Genomic DNA, 18,738 nt, shown 5'->3' with positions numbered 1-18,738 from the left:
GCAGCCTTGGGGCTGAAAGGCATCTCCTGGTGTACTTTTTTTTTTTTTTTTTTTTTTTTTTGAAAAGCTAGCCCTTGAGACATGAAGATTGTCTTCACCCAACCTAACTTCCATTTCTTGGAGACACACTGCTGGTCAGCCAATCAGATGCTAGAATTAAGGGGAAAACATAATTTCTGCCCCCTGGATGCTCTTAGAGGGGGTGAAAGAAAAATAGTAAAAAGTTTGTGAAAAACACTTCAAAAGACAAAAGAAAATGACTCCAGTGAGATAGCGTAAAAACTTACAAAGTAAAATGCACTTGGGGCACTCACTGGGGCATAGAGCAGTGTCTCCTGGGAGAGTGGTTATTGAGCGTGTGAACAGGATGGGGTGGGTGAATGGATCTCTACCTTGAAAAGATTTGTTCACTTATTTTGACCTCAGGTGTTTTTGTTGTTGTTGTTGATTCTGCTTTCTTTTTCTTTCTTTTTTTTTTTTTTTTGAAACAATCTCTCTCTGTTGCACAGGCTGGCATGCAGTGGCTTGATCTCGACACACTGCAACCTCTACTTCCTGGGTTCAAGTGATTCTCATGCCTCAGCCTCCTGAGTAGCTAGGACTACAAGTGTGCACCACTGTATCTGGCTAGTTTTTGTATTTTTAGTAGAGATGGACCAGGCTGGTCCCAAACTTTTAGTCTTTTTTTTTTTTTTTGAGGTGGAGTTTTGCTCTTGTTGCCCAGGCTGGAGTGCAATAGAGTGATCGCGGCTCACTGCAACCTCTGCCTCCCAGGTTCAAGCGATTCTCCTGCCTCAGCCTTGGGCATGTGCCACCACGCCCGCCTAATTTTTGTATTTTCAGTAGAGATGGGGTTTCTCCATGTTGGTCAGGCTGATGTTGAACTCTCCAACTCAGGTGATCCCCCCACCTAGGCCTCCCAAAGTGTTGGGATTACAGGCGTGAACTACCACGCCCCGCTCAAACTTTTAATCTTAATTGATCTGCCTGCCTTGCCTTCCCAAAGTGCTGGCATTAAAGTGAGCCACGACACCCACCTGCATCACTTTTTTTAACTGTAATCTGCATTTTATTAGTAGGGCTTGAAAGGTAAGAAAATATTTACAAAGAAAATAAAAGAGATGAGTTTCAAAAAATTAATATTTAATCATATATTCCATTTGTTAATAACTCTCATTTACATTTTTCTTTCCAAGAGTGAGTTTAGGAATTTTCTCAGGTGTGTTTTTTATGTCTTAGTGATTTCAAACAGAATTCTAAGCCTTAGCTTTATAATGCTAGCTACCACGGAAAAAAATAGGGAAAATCTCTCTTCCATTTTGGCTGTGGACAATGAATATATTTTCATAGGAAAATGTGGTAGATAATTGGTGAGTTATACAGATTCATCAAAACATCAGTTCCTCTTTTTGCAGGGTAAATTTGTGATAGTGAATGTCTCCATTCTATATCCTGTTGTCTTGATTTCTGAGTTTAATGCTAAATTGTATGTGATGAAACATGGTAACTTCTAGAAGTGTTCCCATATGACTAATTTTTTACATTATTTTTTAACATAAATAATAAAATAATACATATATTGTCTGAAAGAAGTAGATATAGTTGTTCTTCTTGTGGAGGCATAAAACGCAAGCACCTTAGCCAGGTGCAGTGGCTCACGCCTATAATTCCAGCACTTTGTGAGGCCAATGCTGGTTGACTACTTGAGGTCAGGAGTTCGAGACCAGCCTGTCCAAGATAGTGAAACCCTGTCTCTGCTAAAAATACAAAAATTAGTATTTGGGTGTGGTGGAGCATGCCTGTAGTCCCAGCTCTTTGGGAGACTGAGGCAGAAGAATAGCTTGAACCCAGGAGGTGGGGGTTACAGTGAGCCGAGATCCAGCCACTACATTCCAGTCTGGGTGACAGAGTGAGATTCCAGCTCAAAATAATAATAATAATAATAAATAAGAATGTAAGCACCTTAAAATTTCTTTTTCTTATGTAAACACTGTGAGTAATTTCACTGGATTTTTCAAACACTAAGTTTTGAAAACCAAGTGAATAACTCTGACATGGAAATTAAAACTTGAACCTAGTGACTCCAAGCTAAGGCTAATATTAAGCCTGCAACAAGAAGTTATTAAAGTCCCAGTTACTTCTTTCTGAGGAGCTGCCCATGCAGATGTCCCAGCCTGCTCACCCAGCCATAGAAGAAGCCTTTATCCCGAGAGAAGCTACAGAGCCCTAGAAAGCTGGGGTCCCACAGGCAGGTACAGTTAAGGTTAAGATGAAAGGAAACTGGGAAAGTCTTACTGATGATGAAGTTGTTATTGTTTTGAGACTATTTCTAAACTTTGTAAAATAAAAACATTAGATTTATGTAAAAAAAAAAAAAAAAAAACAGAATTCCAAAAATTTCCCAGAAAGGAGCAAACAAGGCTAGAAACGAGGTGGGAGGGGAATGGCAAATGGAGGGTTGAAAATCAGATTTTAGATTAGAGGATGCCTTACCCTGTAATCAGCATGTTCTTAGGGGGGACACAACATGGTTTTGTATGTTGACTCAGACTGAGGGTGGCTCAAAGTTCAAGAGCTTGCGGGAGGGAGATACTCTTAAGTAAAGTTCAATTTAAAAATATTTAATTTTAAGCCAGGTTGGTGGCTCACGCCTGTAATCTCAGCACTTTGAGAGGCCAAGGCAGGCAGATCATCTGACGACAGAAGTTTGAGACCAGCCTGGTCAACATGGTGAAACCCTGTATCTGTTAAAAGTACAAAAATTATTGGGAGGCTGAGGTCAGGAGTTCGAGACCAGCCTGGCCAACATGGAGAAGCCCCATCTCTACTGAAAAAAAAAAATTAGCCAAGCGTGGTGGTGCATACCTGTAATCCCAGGTACTCAGGAGACGGAGGCAGGAGAATTGTTTGAACCTGGGAGGTGGAGGTTGCGGTGACCTGAGATTGCACCATTGCACTCTAGCCTGGGCAACAAGAGCAAAACTCTGTCTCAGAAAAAACCCAGAAAACAAAAAGCTGGTTATGGTTTTGGTCTCCTGTAATCCTAGCTATTCTGGAGGCTGAGGCAGTAGAATTACTTGTACATGGGAGGCGGAGGTTGCAGTAAGCCGAGATCACACCACTGCACTCCAGCCTAGGAAGCAGAGTGAGACTCCATTATTTAAAAAAAAAAAAAAAAAAAGGATATATTTCACTTCAACCAGTGAAGACAAATTCAGCTGATTTTTTTTTTTTTAATGACAAAAAGGAGAAACAGCCGGGCACGGTGGCTCACACCTGTAATCCCAGCACTTTGGGAGGCCGAGGCGAGCAGATCAGGAAGTCAGGAGATCAAGACCATCCTGGCTAACATGGTGAAACGCCATCTCTACTAAAACTACAAAAAAAAAAAAAAATTAGCCGGGCATGGTGGCGGGCGCGTGTAGCCAGCCTGGGCAACAGAGCGAGACTCTGTCTCAAAAATAAATAAATAAATAAATAATCATCTAGGTGTCTTTGAGGCATTTGAGGATGTCCAGAGCAGAATTGTGTTAGGCTGACAAGAGTGGCTAATTCTGCTTCTGTCTCAGTGTAAGAGAAATGAGTCGTCCTGTGTTTGTTCATCTCCTCATACAAGCAGTGTCTTTGGTTGGTACCCAGATGAGAGTTCCTCCAGTTTCCTGGTACTTGGATGATAAACAAGGATGAGATCTGGAGACCCAAACAGATAAACTAGTTGCTTCCATTTCTTATGGCCATTATAAAAATACATGAAGCAGTCATGGTTCCTATAATTCAGAAATTTTTAGTCTAGACTAGGAACTGGATAAATAGTTGAATTATGCATCATACGATTGGTATAATATATAGATGTGTCCAAAACCTTGGGCTTTATTTAGGCCACTTTAGATTGTTGTGACTTCTGATGTCTGCACCTAAAGGGATATTTATAAATGGAAAAATTGTTTTTTATATGTATATATATATTTTTTAAGATAGAGTCTCTGTCCCCCAGGCTGGAGTGAAATGGCATGATCTCTGTGCACTATGACCTCTGCCACCCTGGTTCAAGCAATTGTCCTGCCTCAGCCTCCTGAGTAGCTGGGATTACAGGTGTCTGTCACAACGCATGGCTGATTTTTGTATTTTTAGTACAGAGGGGGTTTCACCATATTGGTCAGGCTTGTCTCAAACTCTTGACCTCATGATCCACCCACCTCAGCCTCCCAAAGTGCCGGGGGTTACATGCGTGTGCCACCATGCCTGGCTGTATAATTTCTATTCCTTTTACCTTGCTAAGTGTACATATTTATTTTCTAATAAGACTACCATAGAAAGGCGGGGCACAGTGGCTCACATCTGTAATCCCAGCACTTTGGTAGGCTGAGGCAGGTAGATCACGAGGTCAGAGGTTCAATACCAGCCTCCCACTATGGTGAAACCCCATCTCTACTAATAATGCAAAAATAGGCGAGCATGGTGGTGTACACCTCTAGTTCCAGTTACTAGGGAGTCTCAGACAGAAGAATCAATTGAATCCTGGAAGCAGATGTTGCAGTGAGCTGAAATCATGTTACTGCACTCCAGCCTGGGTGACGAAGTGAGACTCTGTTTCAAAAAAAAAAAAAATGCCCTAGAAAACCTTCAGGGATTTGCTTACATTGCGTATTAATATATAGTATAAAGTTGATAGGGCAGTAGTTAGAAAAGATTAAAATTACAGAAATTCTGGGATTTAAGATCTGATTCACCCTTTTTGGAGGCCTTATTTAGGTCTGACCCTACCCTGGACTCTTGTCTCACAGAACTGATTAGAAGAGATCAGAGTTTTGGCTGGTGAATCCTGCTGCCTTTTTAGAGCTGGTGCTCACAAGTTCCTGAAACCCAAAAGCAGAAAAATGGGAAAAATAAAGTGTGTATTGTAGGGTCTTAGTATATATATATATATATATTTTTTTTTTTTTTTTTCTTTTTTTGAGACGGAGTCTCGCTGTGTGGCCCAGGCTAGAGTGCAGTGGCCCGATCTCGGCTCACTGCAAGCTCCACCTCCCGGGTTCGCCATTCTCCCGCCTCAGCCTCCGAGTAGCTGGGACTACAGGCGCCCGCCACCACGCCCGGCTAGTTTTTTGTATTTTTTTAGTAGAGACGGGGTTTCACCATGTTAGCCAGGATGGTCTCGATCTCCTGACCTCGTGATCCACCCGCCTCGGCCTCCCAAAGTGCTGGGATTACAGGCTTGAGCCACCGCGCCCGGCCGGGTCTTAGTTTTTAAATGTTCTATCGAAACCAGTGCTTGCAGAGCATTCTATTTCGCAACTTGTTTCTTTTCCTGCAGATCCAGTAGTTGCTCTGCAAGTCACAAAAATGTAAATATGAACAATAACATTTACACTAAACTACATTAAACTCTTTATTTCTATATCTCTTTCATCTGACTATATTTAGCTTTTTTTTTTTTTTTTTTTTTTGAGAGGGAGTCTCGCTATGTCACCCAGGCTGGAGTGCAGTGGCGCGATCTCGGCTCACTGCAAGCTCTGCCTCCCGGGTTCACGCCATTCTCCTGCGTTAGCCTCCCAAGTAGCTGGGACTACAGGCTCCCACCACCACGCCTGGCTAATTTTGTTTTTGTATTTTTAGTAGAGTCGGGGTTTCACCATGTTAGCCGGGATGGTCTTGATCTCCTGAACTCTTGATCTGCCCACCTCAGCCTCCCAAAGTGCTGGGATTATAGGCGTGAGCCACCATGCCCAGACTTTACTCTCTATTTTCTATTTCAATTTTTTTTTAATTTTTTAAAATTTTATTTATTTATTTATTTATCTATCTATTTATTTATTTATTTATTTTTGAGATGGAGTCTTGCTCTGTCACCCAGGCTGGAGTGCAGTGATGCCATCTTGGCTCATTGTAACCTCTGCCTCCTGGGTTCAAGCGATTCTCCTGCCTCAACCTCCTGAGTAGCTGGGACTACAGGTGCAGGCCACTATGCCCAGCTAATTTTTTGCATTTTTAGTAGAGACAGGGTTTCAGCATGTTGGGCCAGCTGGTCTCAAACTCCTGACATCATGATCTGCCCGCCTAGCCTTCCAAAGTGCTGGGATTACAAGCGTGAGCCACCGTGCCCGACCTCATTTGTTTTTGAGATAGGGTCTTACTCTGTCAACCAGGCTGATTTGCACGGCTCACTGCTGCTTGAACCTCCCAAACTCAGGTGATCCTCCCATTTCAGCCTCTCAGGTGTCTGGGTTAAAAGTATGTGCCATCACACCCAGCTAGCTTTTTTGTATTTTTTTCTGGAGACAGAGTTTTGTCATGTTGCCTGGTCTAGTCTTGAACTGTTGGGATCAAGTGATCAGCCTACCTTGGCCTTGCAAACTCCTAAGATTACATTTCATTTTATTAAGTAGTTTAATTAATTCATATTTAAAATAATTGCTTAAAGGAATGAAGTTGTTATTACCAGTTATATTGTTATTGTTTTCTGTGTTTCTAGTAGTTATATTTTTCTCATTTCCTGTTTGACTTTCTTAATTTTCATTTAATTTTGTACTGCCATGCTTTGATTATATTTTATTTTCCCTTGCATACGTTCTGTACATCTTTGTAATCATCTTGAAAACTGGAGATTACATACATCTTAAAGTTAAAACATATATTTTAATCTCACAACAACTTCAAATGAATACAAAAACTATGCCTCTATATTTTCCAGTTTGTTATTGATATTAAAATAATTATTATTATAGTAATAATTATTATTTATTACTATTTTGAGATGGAGTCTCTCTCCGTTGCCCAGTCTGAAGTGCAGTGGCCTTATCTCAGGTCACTGCAAACTCTGCATCCCGGGTTCAAGCAATTTTCCTCAGTCTCCCGAATAGCTGGGATTATAGGTGCCCACCACATGCCCTGCTAAATTTCTTAAAAATTTTTAGTAGAGACAGAGTTTCACCATGTTGGCCAGGCTGGTCTGGAACTTCTTGACCTCAAGTGATATGTCCACCTTAGCTTCCCAAAGTCCTGGGATTGCAGGCATGAGCCACCACACCAAGCCTGTGCCATCATTTTGATAGTAAAGAATTCTAGATGGAGAGCTTTATATTTATATATGTTTTTATGATGCTGTCCAGCATCATTTTATGCTTCAACATAATGGACACATTTTAACATTTCTGTATTTTTATACGTAGAGTCTCATTATGTTGCTCAGGCTGATCTCTAACTGTTCTCAAGTGATGTGGCTGCTTTTGGCTTCCTAAAGATGTATAATTACAGGTATGAGCCACTGTGCCTGAGCCCGTGTAGTATTTTTATTTATTTATATTTTTTAGTAATTTTTTTTTTTTTTGAGACAGAGTCTTGCTCTTGTAGCCCAGGCTGGAGTGCAGTGGCACAATCTTGGCTCACTGCAACCTTTGCCTCCCATGTTCAAACAATTCTCTTGCCTCAACCTCTCTCCCGAGTAGTTGGGGTTATAGGTGCAGGCCACCAGGCCCAGCTAATTTTGTTTTGTAGTTTTAGTAGACATGGGGTTTCACCATGTTGGCCATACTTATCTCAAACTCCTGACCGCAGGTGATCTACCCGCCTCGTCCTCTCAAAATGCTGGAATTACAGGCTTGAGCCACTGCACCCATCCTATTTTCTTTTTTTTTTTTTTTCCAGATGACATCTTGCTCTGTCATCCAGGCTGAAGTGCAATGGCATGATTTTGGCTTATTGCAACCTCTACCTCCTGGGTTCAAGCAATTCTCCTGCCTCAGCCTCCAGAGTAGCTGGGACTACAGGTGTGCGCCACAACACCAGGCTAATTTTTGCAATTTTAGTAGAGATGGGGTTTCACTATGTTGGTCAGGCTGATCTCAAACTCCTGACCTCAGGAAATCCACCGGTCTTGACCTCCCAAAGTGCCGGGATTACAGGCATGAGCCAGCGCACCCGGCCTGTAACAGTTTTATAATTCTAAGTGAGTCATCATAAAAATTCTCCTAATTTCAACATCTATTTATTTGTGAATCTATATTATTTTTGTGTAGGAAAAACACTTTTGGATTTGAAGATAATTTAAAAACTATAATAACTCTGTATCTCCTTTAGATATTATTGTTTATTTTTACATGTGTTATGTGTCAGAAACACATAACAAAATTTACAATAAAATATTTCTATGCCAGGTGTGGTGGCTCACACCTGTAATCCAAACACAATGGGAGGCCAAGGTGGGCGGATCATGAGGTCAGGAGATCGAGACTATCCTGGCCAACCTGGTGAAACCCCATGTCTACTAAAATGCAAAAAATTAGCTGGACATGGTGGCACTTTTCAGTAGTCTCAGCTACCCAGGAGGGTGAGGCAGGGGAATTGCTTGAACCCAGGAGGTGGAGGTTGCAGTGAGCCTATATCATGCCACTGCACTCCAGCCTGGGAGACAGAGTGAAACTCCATCTCAAAAAATATATATATACACACAATATACATACATATATGTATTTATGTACATATATACATATATATATTTGACGATCGTTGGGTACTTTATTTTCTCTTTACATTCCATATACTTTTGGATTTGGTGTTTTTATTTCTTCAAAAATGCAATGATACATTTGAAAAACAATGCATTAAATCTGTAGATTACATTGAGCGGTATAGATATCTTCATAATATTGATTATTTAATTTTTGATTTTTTATTTTTTAGATGGAGTTAAATTGACCCGCCTTGGCCTCCAAAAGTGCTGGGATTACTGGCATGAGCCACCATACCTAGCCCAGTTATTTCAACAAGTACATGCTCAAGAGTGTGTTGTATAATTTCTATATATTTGTAAACTTATCAATCATTTATATTATTGTTTTATACTCTAATTAGATTTTTGTCATAGAAAGTAACCTATAAAATTTCAGTTTTAAAAAATGTGTTGGCCAGGCGCGGCAGCTCAAGCCTGTAATCCCAGCACTTTGGGAGGCCAAGACGGGCAGATCACGAGGTCAGGAGATCGAGACCATCCTGGCTAACACGGTGAAACCCTGTCTCTACTAAAAAATACAAAAAACTAGCCGGGCGAGGTGGCGGACGCCTGTAGTCCCAGCTACTCGGGAAGCTGAGGCAGGAGAATGGTGGGAACCCGGGAGGTGGAGCTTGCAGTGAGCTGAGATCCGGCCACAGCACTCCAGCCTGGGCGACAGAGCGAGACTCCGTCTCAAAAAAAAAAAAAAAAAAAAAAAAGGTGTGAAGACTCTGTTTTTGACCTAACGAGTGGTCTATGAAGGGGAATGTTGTATGAGACATTGAGAAGGCTGTGTATCCTGATGTTGTTAAGGAGAGTTCTCTATACCTTTATTAGAAATTATTGTTTTTTACTGCCTTCTAGTCGTCTGTTCCCTTACTAATATTCTGTCTTGTTTTACTATTGTTATAGAAAGTGGGGTATTGAAATATCCTACTATAATTATATTGCTTGCTCTGTGTGATTCAATTTTGTTGGTAATTTCTTTATATACTTCCCACACACACAAATACACATGTATAAACAAATTTATCGTAGGTTCCCAGTGAATGAATCTATATATTGTTTAATGTCCTTCTTTGTCTTTCTGAAGTTTTGACTTAAAGTACATTTTATAAAATACGACAGTTTTTTACTTAAGATGTAACTTGTGTAATATTATTTTGACTTCTTCTGCTCTCATTTTGTTAATATTTACATGAAATTTCTACTTCCATTTTGCCACTTTCAGTCTTTTGTCATTAGATCTCAATTGACAATTATACTTGATTATGTTAGATACACACATATGTGAAAGCACAAAAGTGGAGAGAAAAAGTAAGCACTAAATAAAGCATCTCTTCCTACATTGAAAGTGAAGGAAATGATTAGATTCAATGTGCCTTCATTGGATTGACGAGGTTAGAGCTGATACTCACCTTAGCAACTCATGATTTCTGAGGCAGCAAAAAGTCCAACTGGAGAGACCTCACCCTTCCCACGTTTCCTTTGGTCACTGAAAGCCTCACTGTATTCTGTAGAATTTGCACAGCATTTGAAATCTGAGCTGATAAGTTTAACTAGGTTATTATCATGTTACACATTTTGGTCTCTTCTCCCTGTTGAAAATGGGTTGTGAACATGACTGTTGCTGTGGACTGCCAGACACCTAATGGACCACTTGTTTGTGTCCTGTCCTAAAAAGCCAATACCCAGGCTGGGTGGGTGGCTCACACCTGTAATTCCAGTACTTTAGGAGGCCGAGGTGGGCGGACCACCTGATTTCAGGAGTTCAAGACCAGACTGGCCAATATGGTGAAACCCAGTCTCTACTAAAAATACAAAAAAATTAACTGATCATGGTGGTGGGCACCTGTAATCCCAGCTACTCAGGAGGCTGAGGCAGGAGAATTACTTGAACCCAGGAGGCAGAGGTTGCAGTGGGCCGAGGTCACGCCATTGCACTCCAGCCTGGGCAACAAGAATAAAACTCTGACTCAAACAAAGCAAAACAAAACAAAAACAAAAACTAATATCCAAATCCAAAAAAATGTTCCAACATTAACCTTTGAAAACTGCCTGTGATTCATGCTGACTCACACACCTCCCTCCTCCTCAACCCACAGAGAATGTGCAAGAACTATCCAGTCTTAGGACACATGGCCAGAACCAGACATGGTGACATGCTGGGGTGGGGCCTGATTCACAGACCTTGGAACCCATAAGAAGGAATAGTAGAATCTGGAACTGAGGAAGCCCCAGCAACTCCAGACTTCACAACCCTTTAACAGGACTGACAGGAAGACCAAAGGCAAAGTTGAGACATCTGGAGTAAAAACCACCCTTGAACATCGGAATCATTGGAATTCCATGTCCACAGCCCTCTCAAAGCATGGATAGAGAAACTCAACAAAAATACACAAAAAGTTCAGTAGACACCAGAGTTTCTCACTCAGGAGCTTGTTTTATTCCTGGAGGATCATTGTGGGCAGGTGTAGGGGAATATCTTGAAATTGCATATGGCAGGCCCAATAGCAATAGACCATATTAAAGTAGATCTTATTTGTACATTAAGAAACTACGGGGCCGGGCGCGGTGGCTCAAGCCTGTAATCCCAGCACTTTGGGAGGCCGAGACGGGCGGATCACGAGGTCGGGAGATCGAGACCATCCTGGCTAACATGGTGAAACCCCGTCTCTACTAAAAAATACAAAAAACTAGCCGGGCGAGGTGGCGGGCCCCTGTAGTCCCAGCTACTGGGGAGGCTGAGGCAGGAGAATGGCGTAAACCCGGGAGGCGGAGCTTGCAGTGAGCTGAGATCCGGCCACTGCACTCCAGCCTGGGCGGCAGAGCGAGACTCCGTCTCAAAAAAAAAAAAAAAAAAAAAAAAAAACTACGTTGGGCTGCTTGGAGTTAGGGGCTAGATCTGACGTGAGGCCAGGAGAAGCCTCGGCAAAGCTCACATGACCTTCATGCTCCTTTCACTCCAAAACATGAGCAACGACTGTGCCCTTGCTTTCCATTCCTCAGGTGGGGACAGGAAGTGGAAACCCATGCAGACACTAAAGATAGTTTGTTTTGCAGGCACGGCAAGAAGAACTACAGAGGAAGAACCTACTGCAGATGTTTCCCAGGAGAAGCATCAGCAAAACTGAAAGGTAACGGGAGAATCCTGTGCCTCGGAGGGTCTTTCCCATGGATCCCTGCTCAGTTGCCTTTCACAGGTCCCCTGCTTTGCCCTCTCTCCTGACCCCAAGTGATCCACCTGCCTTGGCCTCGCAAAGTGCTGGAATTACAGGCATGAGCCACTGTTGTGCTAGGCATTTCATATAAATCCAGGGAATTATGGGACAGTTCCTAACCACCTGCCAGGGTGTTATGAGGATAAATTCACATTATGTCGTCTTTCCAGCACAGTGCTCTGTAGTGTGCTTCTGAGCACACAGCGCATGCTCCATAAACATCGCATTCATGCATGTGCGCATGTTATTTTCCAAATGCAGACTTACTCAGACATGAGCTGCCTTCTCCAGCCTCTGTAAAGTTTAAAGAACCAGCAGAGAATGCTATGTTTTAGGATAGTGATTGGTGGTTGTTATTTTGGACTGAAAGCATTTGTGTTGTGAGAAGAGTATGGGTTTAAGGAACTGTGTGCTGTGGCGCTTTGTCCAGTTGAGTGCTGTTGTAAGTGATCTAGGGCAAGTAGGGTCAGCATTAGCTGTGAATGAAGCCAATCCATGGACCCCTTTCAAACCTGCAGAATCGGCCGGGCATGGTGGCTCATGCCTGTAATCCCAGCACTTTGGGAAGCCGAGGTGGACAAATTACCTGAGGTCAGGAGTTCAAGACCAGCCTGGCCAATATCATGAAACCCCATCTCTACTAAAAATACAAAAATTAGCCACCTGGGTGTGGAGGCGGATGCCTGTAATCCCAGCTACTCGGGATGCTGAGGCAGGAGAATCACTTGAAACTGGGAGACAGAAGTTGGAGTGAGATTGAACCACTGCACTCCAGGGTGACAGAGTAAGACTTCATCTAAAAAAAAAAAAACAAAACAAAAACGTGTAGAATCAAATTAGACTGGGGCTTGCAATACCAAATTAGTTCTCTGCACATTAAATTTAAAAGGCAATTCTAAGCTCAGTGGATCTCAGCTAATCACATTCTAGTTAGGATTAAATGGCCAGTTTGGCTATGTGCGGTGGCTCACACCTATAATCCCAGCAGTTTGGGAGGCCGAGACAGGTGGATCACAAGGTCAGGCATTCAAGACCAGCCTCTCCAAGACAGTGAAACCCCATCTCTACTAAAAATGCAAAAATTAGCCAGGCGTGGTGGCGGGCACCTGTAATCCCAGCTACTCGAGAGGCTGAGGCAGAGAATTGCTTGAACCTGGGAGGCAGAGGTTGCAGTGAGCCAATATTGCACCACTGCACACCAGCCTGGAGACAGAGTGCATTTCAAAAAAAGAAAAGAAATGTGGCCAGACACCATGTACCATTATATTTGCTTTCAGTATCACAGTCTGTCTTCTAAAGAGAGACCTAGACTTTCTTCCCATTACCATAAAGAGTCTACTTTAGGCTGGGTGTGGTGGCTCATGCCTGTAATCCTAGCACTTTGGGAGGCCGAGGTGGGCGGATCACCTGAGGTCAGGAGTTCAAGACCAGCATGGTGAAACCCCGTCTCTACAAAAATACAAAAATTAGCTGGGCATGAAAAACCCCGTCTCTACAAAAATACAAAAATTAGCTGGGCATGATGGCGAGTGCCTGTAATCCCAGCTACTGGATAGGCTGAGGCAGGAGAATTGCTTGAACCCGGGAGGTAGAGGTTGCAGTGAGCTGAGACCTCACCATTGCACTCCAGCTTGGACAACAGAGTGAGACTCTGTCTCGCTCTTGTGTCTTTGTGTGTATATATATATGTATAGATAGATAGATAGATATATCTATATATATATTTTTTGAGACAGTCTCACTCTGTCACCCAGGCCAGAGTGCAGCAGTGTGATCATGGTTCACTGCAACCTCCACCTCTTAGGTTCAAGTAATTCACATGCTTAAGCCTTCCTAGTAGAAGGGATTGCAGATGTACACCACCATGCTCAAATAATGGTTGTATTTTTAGTAGAGACAGGGTTTTGTCATGTTAGTGTGGCTGGTCTTGAACTCCTGGCTTCAAGTGATCGACCTGCCTTGGCCTCCCAAAGTGCTGGAATTACAGGCATGAGCCACCGCACCTGTCTGTATGTTTATCTACATATCTTACATCTTTATCTAAATCTAGAGAAAAAAGCATCTGAAAACACCTTGAAATTTGCTTTCAGTATAGCAGTTTATCTTCAAGTCAGATACCTGGTGTTTAATTTTCTTACCCAAAATGTCACTACTTGAGCAAACAAAACAATAAGATTCTATTTCTGCCAGGTGCGGTGGCTCATGCCTTTAATCCTAGCACTTTTGGAGGCCAAGGTGGGCGAATCACCTGAGGTCAGGAATCCCAGACCAGCCTGACCAACATGGAGGAACACCGTCTCTACTAAAACAGCAAAATAAGCTGGGTATGGTGGCATGTGCCTGTAATCCCAGCTACTCAGAAGGCTGAGGCAGGAGAATCACTTGAACCCAGGAGGCAGAGTTTGCGGTGAGCCAAGATAACGCTGTTGCACTCCAGCCAGGGCAACAAGAGTGAAACTCTGTCTCAAAAAAAAAAAAAAAAAAAAAGACAGAAAAAAATACTATTTCTTGTATCATGTGTTTGAAAATAAGAGCTCTAAAACTGAGAGAAGCTTTAAAAAGAATTATTTCTCATTTGCAAATTTGTGTTAAGGCCTTCAAGCGGAGGCTAGTTTATCTATGTTTTCACATTCACCAGAATAAGAAAGGCCATTTTTGACTTGGTGATATGACTCTCATGGCCTTAGTGCATTTTTGCTAACAGATGTGAGCAACAAAAACCAATTCTTTCTTTGAAAACATTAAATGCAGCAAGATGCAGGTCAGAGGATACCTCCATTTGTGTACTCTTATGAATAAAATTTAAAGGGCAAATAAGATTTTGCATTTATTGAAGTTTTTGTTTACATTTCTCTATGAGTACAAAAATACCTATTTATCCTTTGAAGTCCTATATCTTTATTCTGTATGCATATGGAAAAAATGATAGCTAGATCTGTATGTAGATATAAATGGGTAGACAAATAAACACATACATAGGCCGGGCACAGTGGCTCATGCCTGTAATCCCAACACTTTGGGAGGCCGAAGTGGGTGGATCACGAGGTCAGGAGATAGATACCATCCTGGCTAACACAGTGAAACCCCGTCTCTACTAAAAATACTAAAAAATTAGCCGAGCGTTGTGCTGGGAGCCTGTAGTCCCAGCTACTCAGGAGGCTGAGGCAGGAAAATGGTGTGAACCCGGGAGGTGGAGCTTGTAGTGAGCCAAGATCTCACCACTGAACTCCAGCCTGGGCGACAGAGTGAGACTCCATCTCAAAATAAAATAAAATAATAAAAACACATACATAAAGAATTATATGAGTTTGCCTATGTAGCTATTTATGTATACAAAAGATATTAATCAACAAACATTTTAAATTTCCCAGCCTACACTGAGGATGCAGATATAAACTTACTCTCACCTATATGGATCCATATCATCTCAGAATGGAACACAGCCATACAATGTTGTGTTTAAACATCAACAAAGCTTCACGTTTAGGTGCATGGCCTGGGAAGTAAGTTTTTGGTAAAGCCATGTAAGACTCTAGTTCCAGCTTAGCATTTCAGGGCCCTGCTTCCTTTCTCACTGTATGCCTATGTGATTCACATTTGCCATTTGGGTCCTGCCTGGATGCCTTCACTTTCCCAGTTTAGCTAATTGACTTATATCCATCTAAGCTGATCATTAAACTCATCTGGGCGGCAGAAGTTGGGAAGGAAAACGACCTCTGACCTATTTATTCTGAGGCTTCTCTACAGGACATATGCAATAATGGAAACTACGTTGACATACCTATGTTACCCATTTTCCGTGTATATGTTTATTTAGACACTTATCTTAAATCTATATGTATTTTTTTAAAAAAAGCTGAAGAGTAGGCCAGAGGTGATTTTTATTTTCCATTCAGGCCAGGTAAATCCAATCAGCCATTAGCTCAGTGAAGATTTATGATATCCAAGCCACACACCAAATCACGTTGTGCTAAATGTGAAAATGTTCTCATTACTGGGCACCAGTACCTAAAGTACTATTTTTCTATTTTTTTCTAAATTTACTGGTAATATAAAATTCTTAGCTAAGATGACTGTATCTTATTCAAATATGTTTTATGGGATTTCCTTGACATTTAAGTATCTGAATTATCTGGAATATTGAAATTTTCCACGAGCCCAAATTGAGTAAACTATAGATAATTTTTTACTAAAAGCTTTTCTGAGGCAGAGTTAGATTTATAACATTTTATTGTAGTATGGAGGAAGTGTATTAACCATGTTTTCAGTAATCACTCTGAACACAGCATTCTCAGTTCCCAGTATGCACCCTGAGTCACTCAGGGGAAATTGGTATCTCTGTAAAAAGGCAGAAGAAAATGCTGAGAAAACACTGCACAGCAATGCTTTCCACATGCACCTATTAGGGTCTTCACTTAATTAGACTGTTATTTGCATGGTTAGATACTTACTGAATTTAGTCATACTATTTTTTAGCAGCTAATGGCATCTGTTACCTATTATTTTATACATTCGGTTTTTTGAAAAACAAATCTTTTGTTAATTTACTCTGAGTCTACATTTACAATCTTCACTTTTTCAGTGTTAAAGCAAATCAGAGAAGAGCAATGTGTATATATAGTGTGAATTTTCCTGCCTATCAAAATTCTTCCCTCATTGCCTTTGAAACCCTAGGAATTCACCTATAAAATACTCCCTTTGAATACTTTAGCCAGGATTTCAGATTTTAAGAGGTCAAAAACAATGATAGAGCAAAGCCAAAATCTTGTCTTTGTTTCTTGTTAGTCATCTGGCCATTTCCAAACGCATGGCAATTATGCCAAGCCATTGAAAAGATGTGATTTTGATTCATTTTATCCCATTTCAAATGTTTTCTCTAATTATTACATTGGTCACATGAATCTAAAAGAAACTATCTACATAACCAATCACACATTCAAGAAATATTCATGTTAAAGTGTTTACAGTTTAATCTTGAATTACAGTATAGTAGAATCCTCTATAGTTAGAAGTTAATTACTTATAAATTCATTGTTTTAATATGCATTGAGAACTTTCTTAAAAAGCTTTGTCACATTCTTTGTACTTGTAAGGTTTATGTTCCATATAAATTCTCATATTTAGTAAGAGTTGAGGGGGGCCGGGAGCGGTGGCTCAAGCCTGTAATCCCAGCACTTTGGGAGGCCGAGACGGGCGGATCACGAGGTCAGGAGATCGAGACCATCCTGGCTAACACAATGAAACCCCGTCTCTACTAAAAATACAAAAAAATTAGCCGGGCGAGGTGGCGGGCGCCTGTAGTCTCAGCTACTCGGGAGGCTGAGGCAGGAGAATGGCGTAAACCCGGGAGGCGGAGCTTGCAGTGAGCTGAGATAGCGCCACTGCACTCCAGCCTGGGCGAAAGAGCGAGACTCCGTCTCAAAAAAAAAAAAAAAAAAAAAAGAGTTGAGGGGTAGTCAAAGGCTTTCCCACATTCATCACATTCATAGGGTTTCTCTCCAGTATGAATTATCTTATGCTTATTAAGGTATGAGAAACATCTAAAAGCTTTGCCACATTCTTCACTACATAGATTTTCTGTCCAATATGAATTCTCTTATGTTTATTAAGGTCTGAGGACCAGTTAAAAGCTTTGCCACGTTCTTCACATTTGTAGGGTTTCTCTCCAATATGAGTTTTCTTATGTTTACTAAGGCTTAAGGACCAGGTAAAGGTTTTACCACATTCTTCACACTTGTAGAGTTTCTCTCCAGTGTGAATTATCTTATGTCTACTAAGGTGTGAGGATCGGTTGAAGGCTTTGCCACATTCTTCACATTTGTAGGGTTTCTCTCCAGTATGAATTATTTTATGTCTACTAAGGTTTGAGGATGAAATAAAGGTTTTGCCACATTTATCACACTTGTATGGTTTCTCTCCAGAACAAATTTTCTTATGTGAAAAAAGGGTTGTGGAATGGTTAAAAGCTTTGCCACATTCTCTACATCTATAGGGTTGCTCTTCAGTATAAAGTATCTTATGTGTAGTAAGGTGTGAGGATAGGTGAAAACTTTTGCCACATTCTTCACATTTGTAGGGTTTGTCTCCAGTATGAATTTTCTTATGTGTAGTAAGGATTGAGGATCAGTTGAAGGCTTTGCCACATTTTTCACATTTGTAGGGTTTCTTTCCTGTATGAATGATCTCATGTTTACTAAGGGTTGAGGATGCAATAAAAGATTTGCCACATTTATCACACTTGTATGGTTTCTCTCCAGTATAAATTCTCTTATATGTAGTGAGGGTAGAGGAGTACTTAAAGGCTTTGCCACATTCTTCACATTTGTTGGGTTTCTCGCTAGGATGAATTTTCTTATGTATAGTAAGGGTTGAGAACTGGTTAAAAGCTTTGCCACATTCTACGCATTTGAAAGGTTTTTTTCCAGTATGTCCTATCTCATGTCTGTTTGAATTTGAAAATTGATGACAGACTTTCCCATATTTATCACATGGAAATATTTTTCTCTGGGTAGTTGTTAAACATTGGTTAAGTCCATTATAACCTCTTTTGTGCACCTTACACTCATTCACACTTTCACAGACTTTTTTAAACTCTAAATTGCCATATTCACATTTTTCATATCTTCTCAGTATCACAATTTGGAAAGAATCTTTTTTTTTTTTTTTTTTTTTTTTTTTTTTGAGACGGAGTCTCGCTTTGTCGCCCAGGCTGGAGTGCAGTGGCCGGATCTCAGCTCACTGCAAGCTCCGCCTCCCGGGTTTACGCCATTCTCCTGCCTCAGCCTCCCGAGTAGCTGGGACTACAGGCGCCCGCCACCTCGCCCGGCTAGTTTTTTTTTTTGTATTTTTAGTAGAGACGGGGTTTCACCATATTAGCCAGGATGGTCTCGATCTCCTGACCTCGTGATCCGCCCGTCTCGGCCTCCCAAAGTGCTGGGATTACAGGCTTGAGCCACCGCGCCCGGCCTTGGAAAGAATCTTGTAGGCTCTGCTCTGGACAATGGTCTCGGGCAAAATGAAAACACATAA

General features: G+C 41.4%; 2 protein-coding genes across 2 annotated transcripts in view; one reads left to right on the top strand and one right to left on the bottom strand.

The window, feature by feature from the left end:
* Positions 1-18,738, top strand: part of ZNF682 (zinc finger protein 682) — a 240,482-nt gene that overhangs the window by 158,742 nt on the left and 63,002 nt on the right. The gene's annotated exons all lie outside the window — the stretch shown is intronic.
* On the bottom strand, positions 16,722-18,736 carry LOC144336907 (uncharacterized). Its single transcript, XM_077978622.1, is given in 3 exon segments — positions 16,722-17,277; positions 17,280-18,364; positions 18,693-18,736. Coding segments are annotated over 3 exon segments (1,443 nt in total). The 3' UTR covers positions 16,722-16,963.

This window comes from Macaca mulatta, chromosome 19 (genome assembly GCF_049350105.2).
Source record: "Macaca mulatta isolate MMU2019108-1 chromosome 19, T2T-MMU8v2.0, whole genome shotgun sequence".
Lineage (NCBI taxonomy): Eukaryota > Metazoa > Chordata > Mammalia > Primates > Cercopithecidae > Macaca > Macaca mulatta.
The sequence above is the reverse complement of the archived record's forward strand: the minus strand, read 5'-3'. Positions and strand labels throughout refer to the sequence as shown.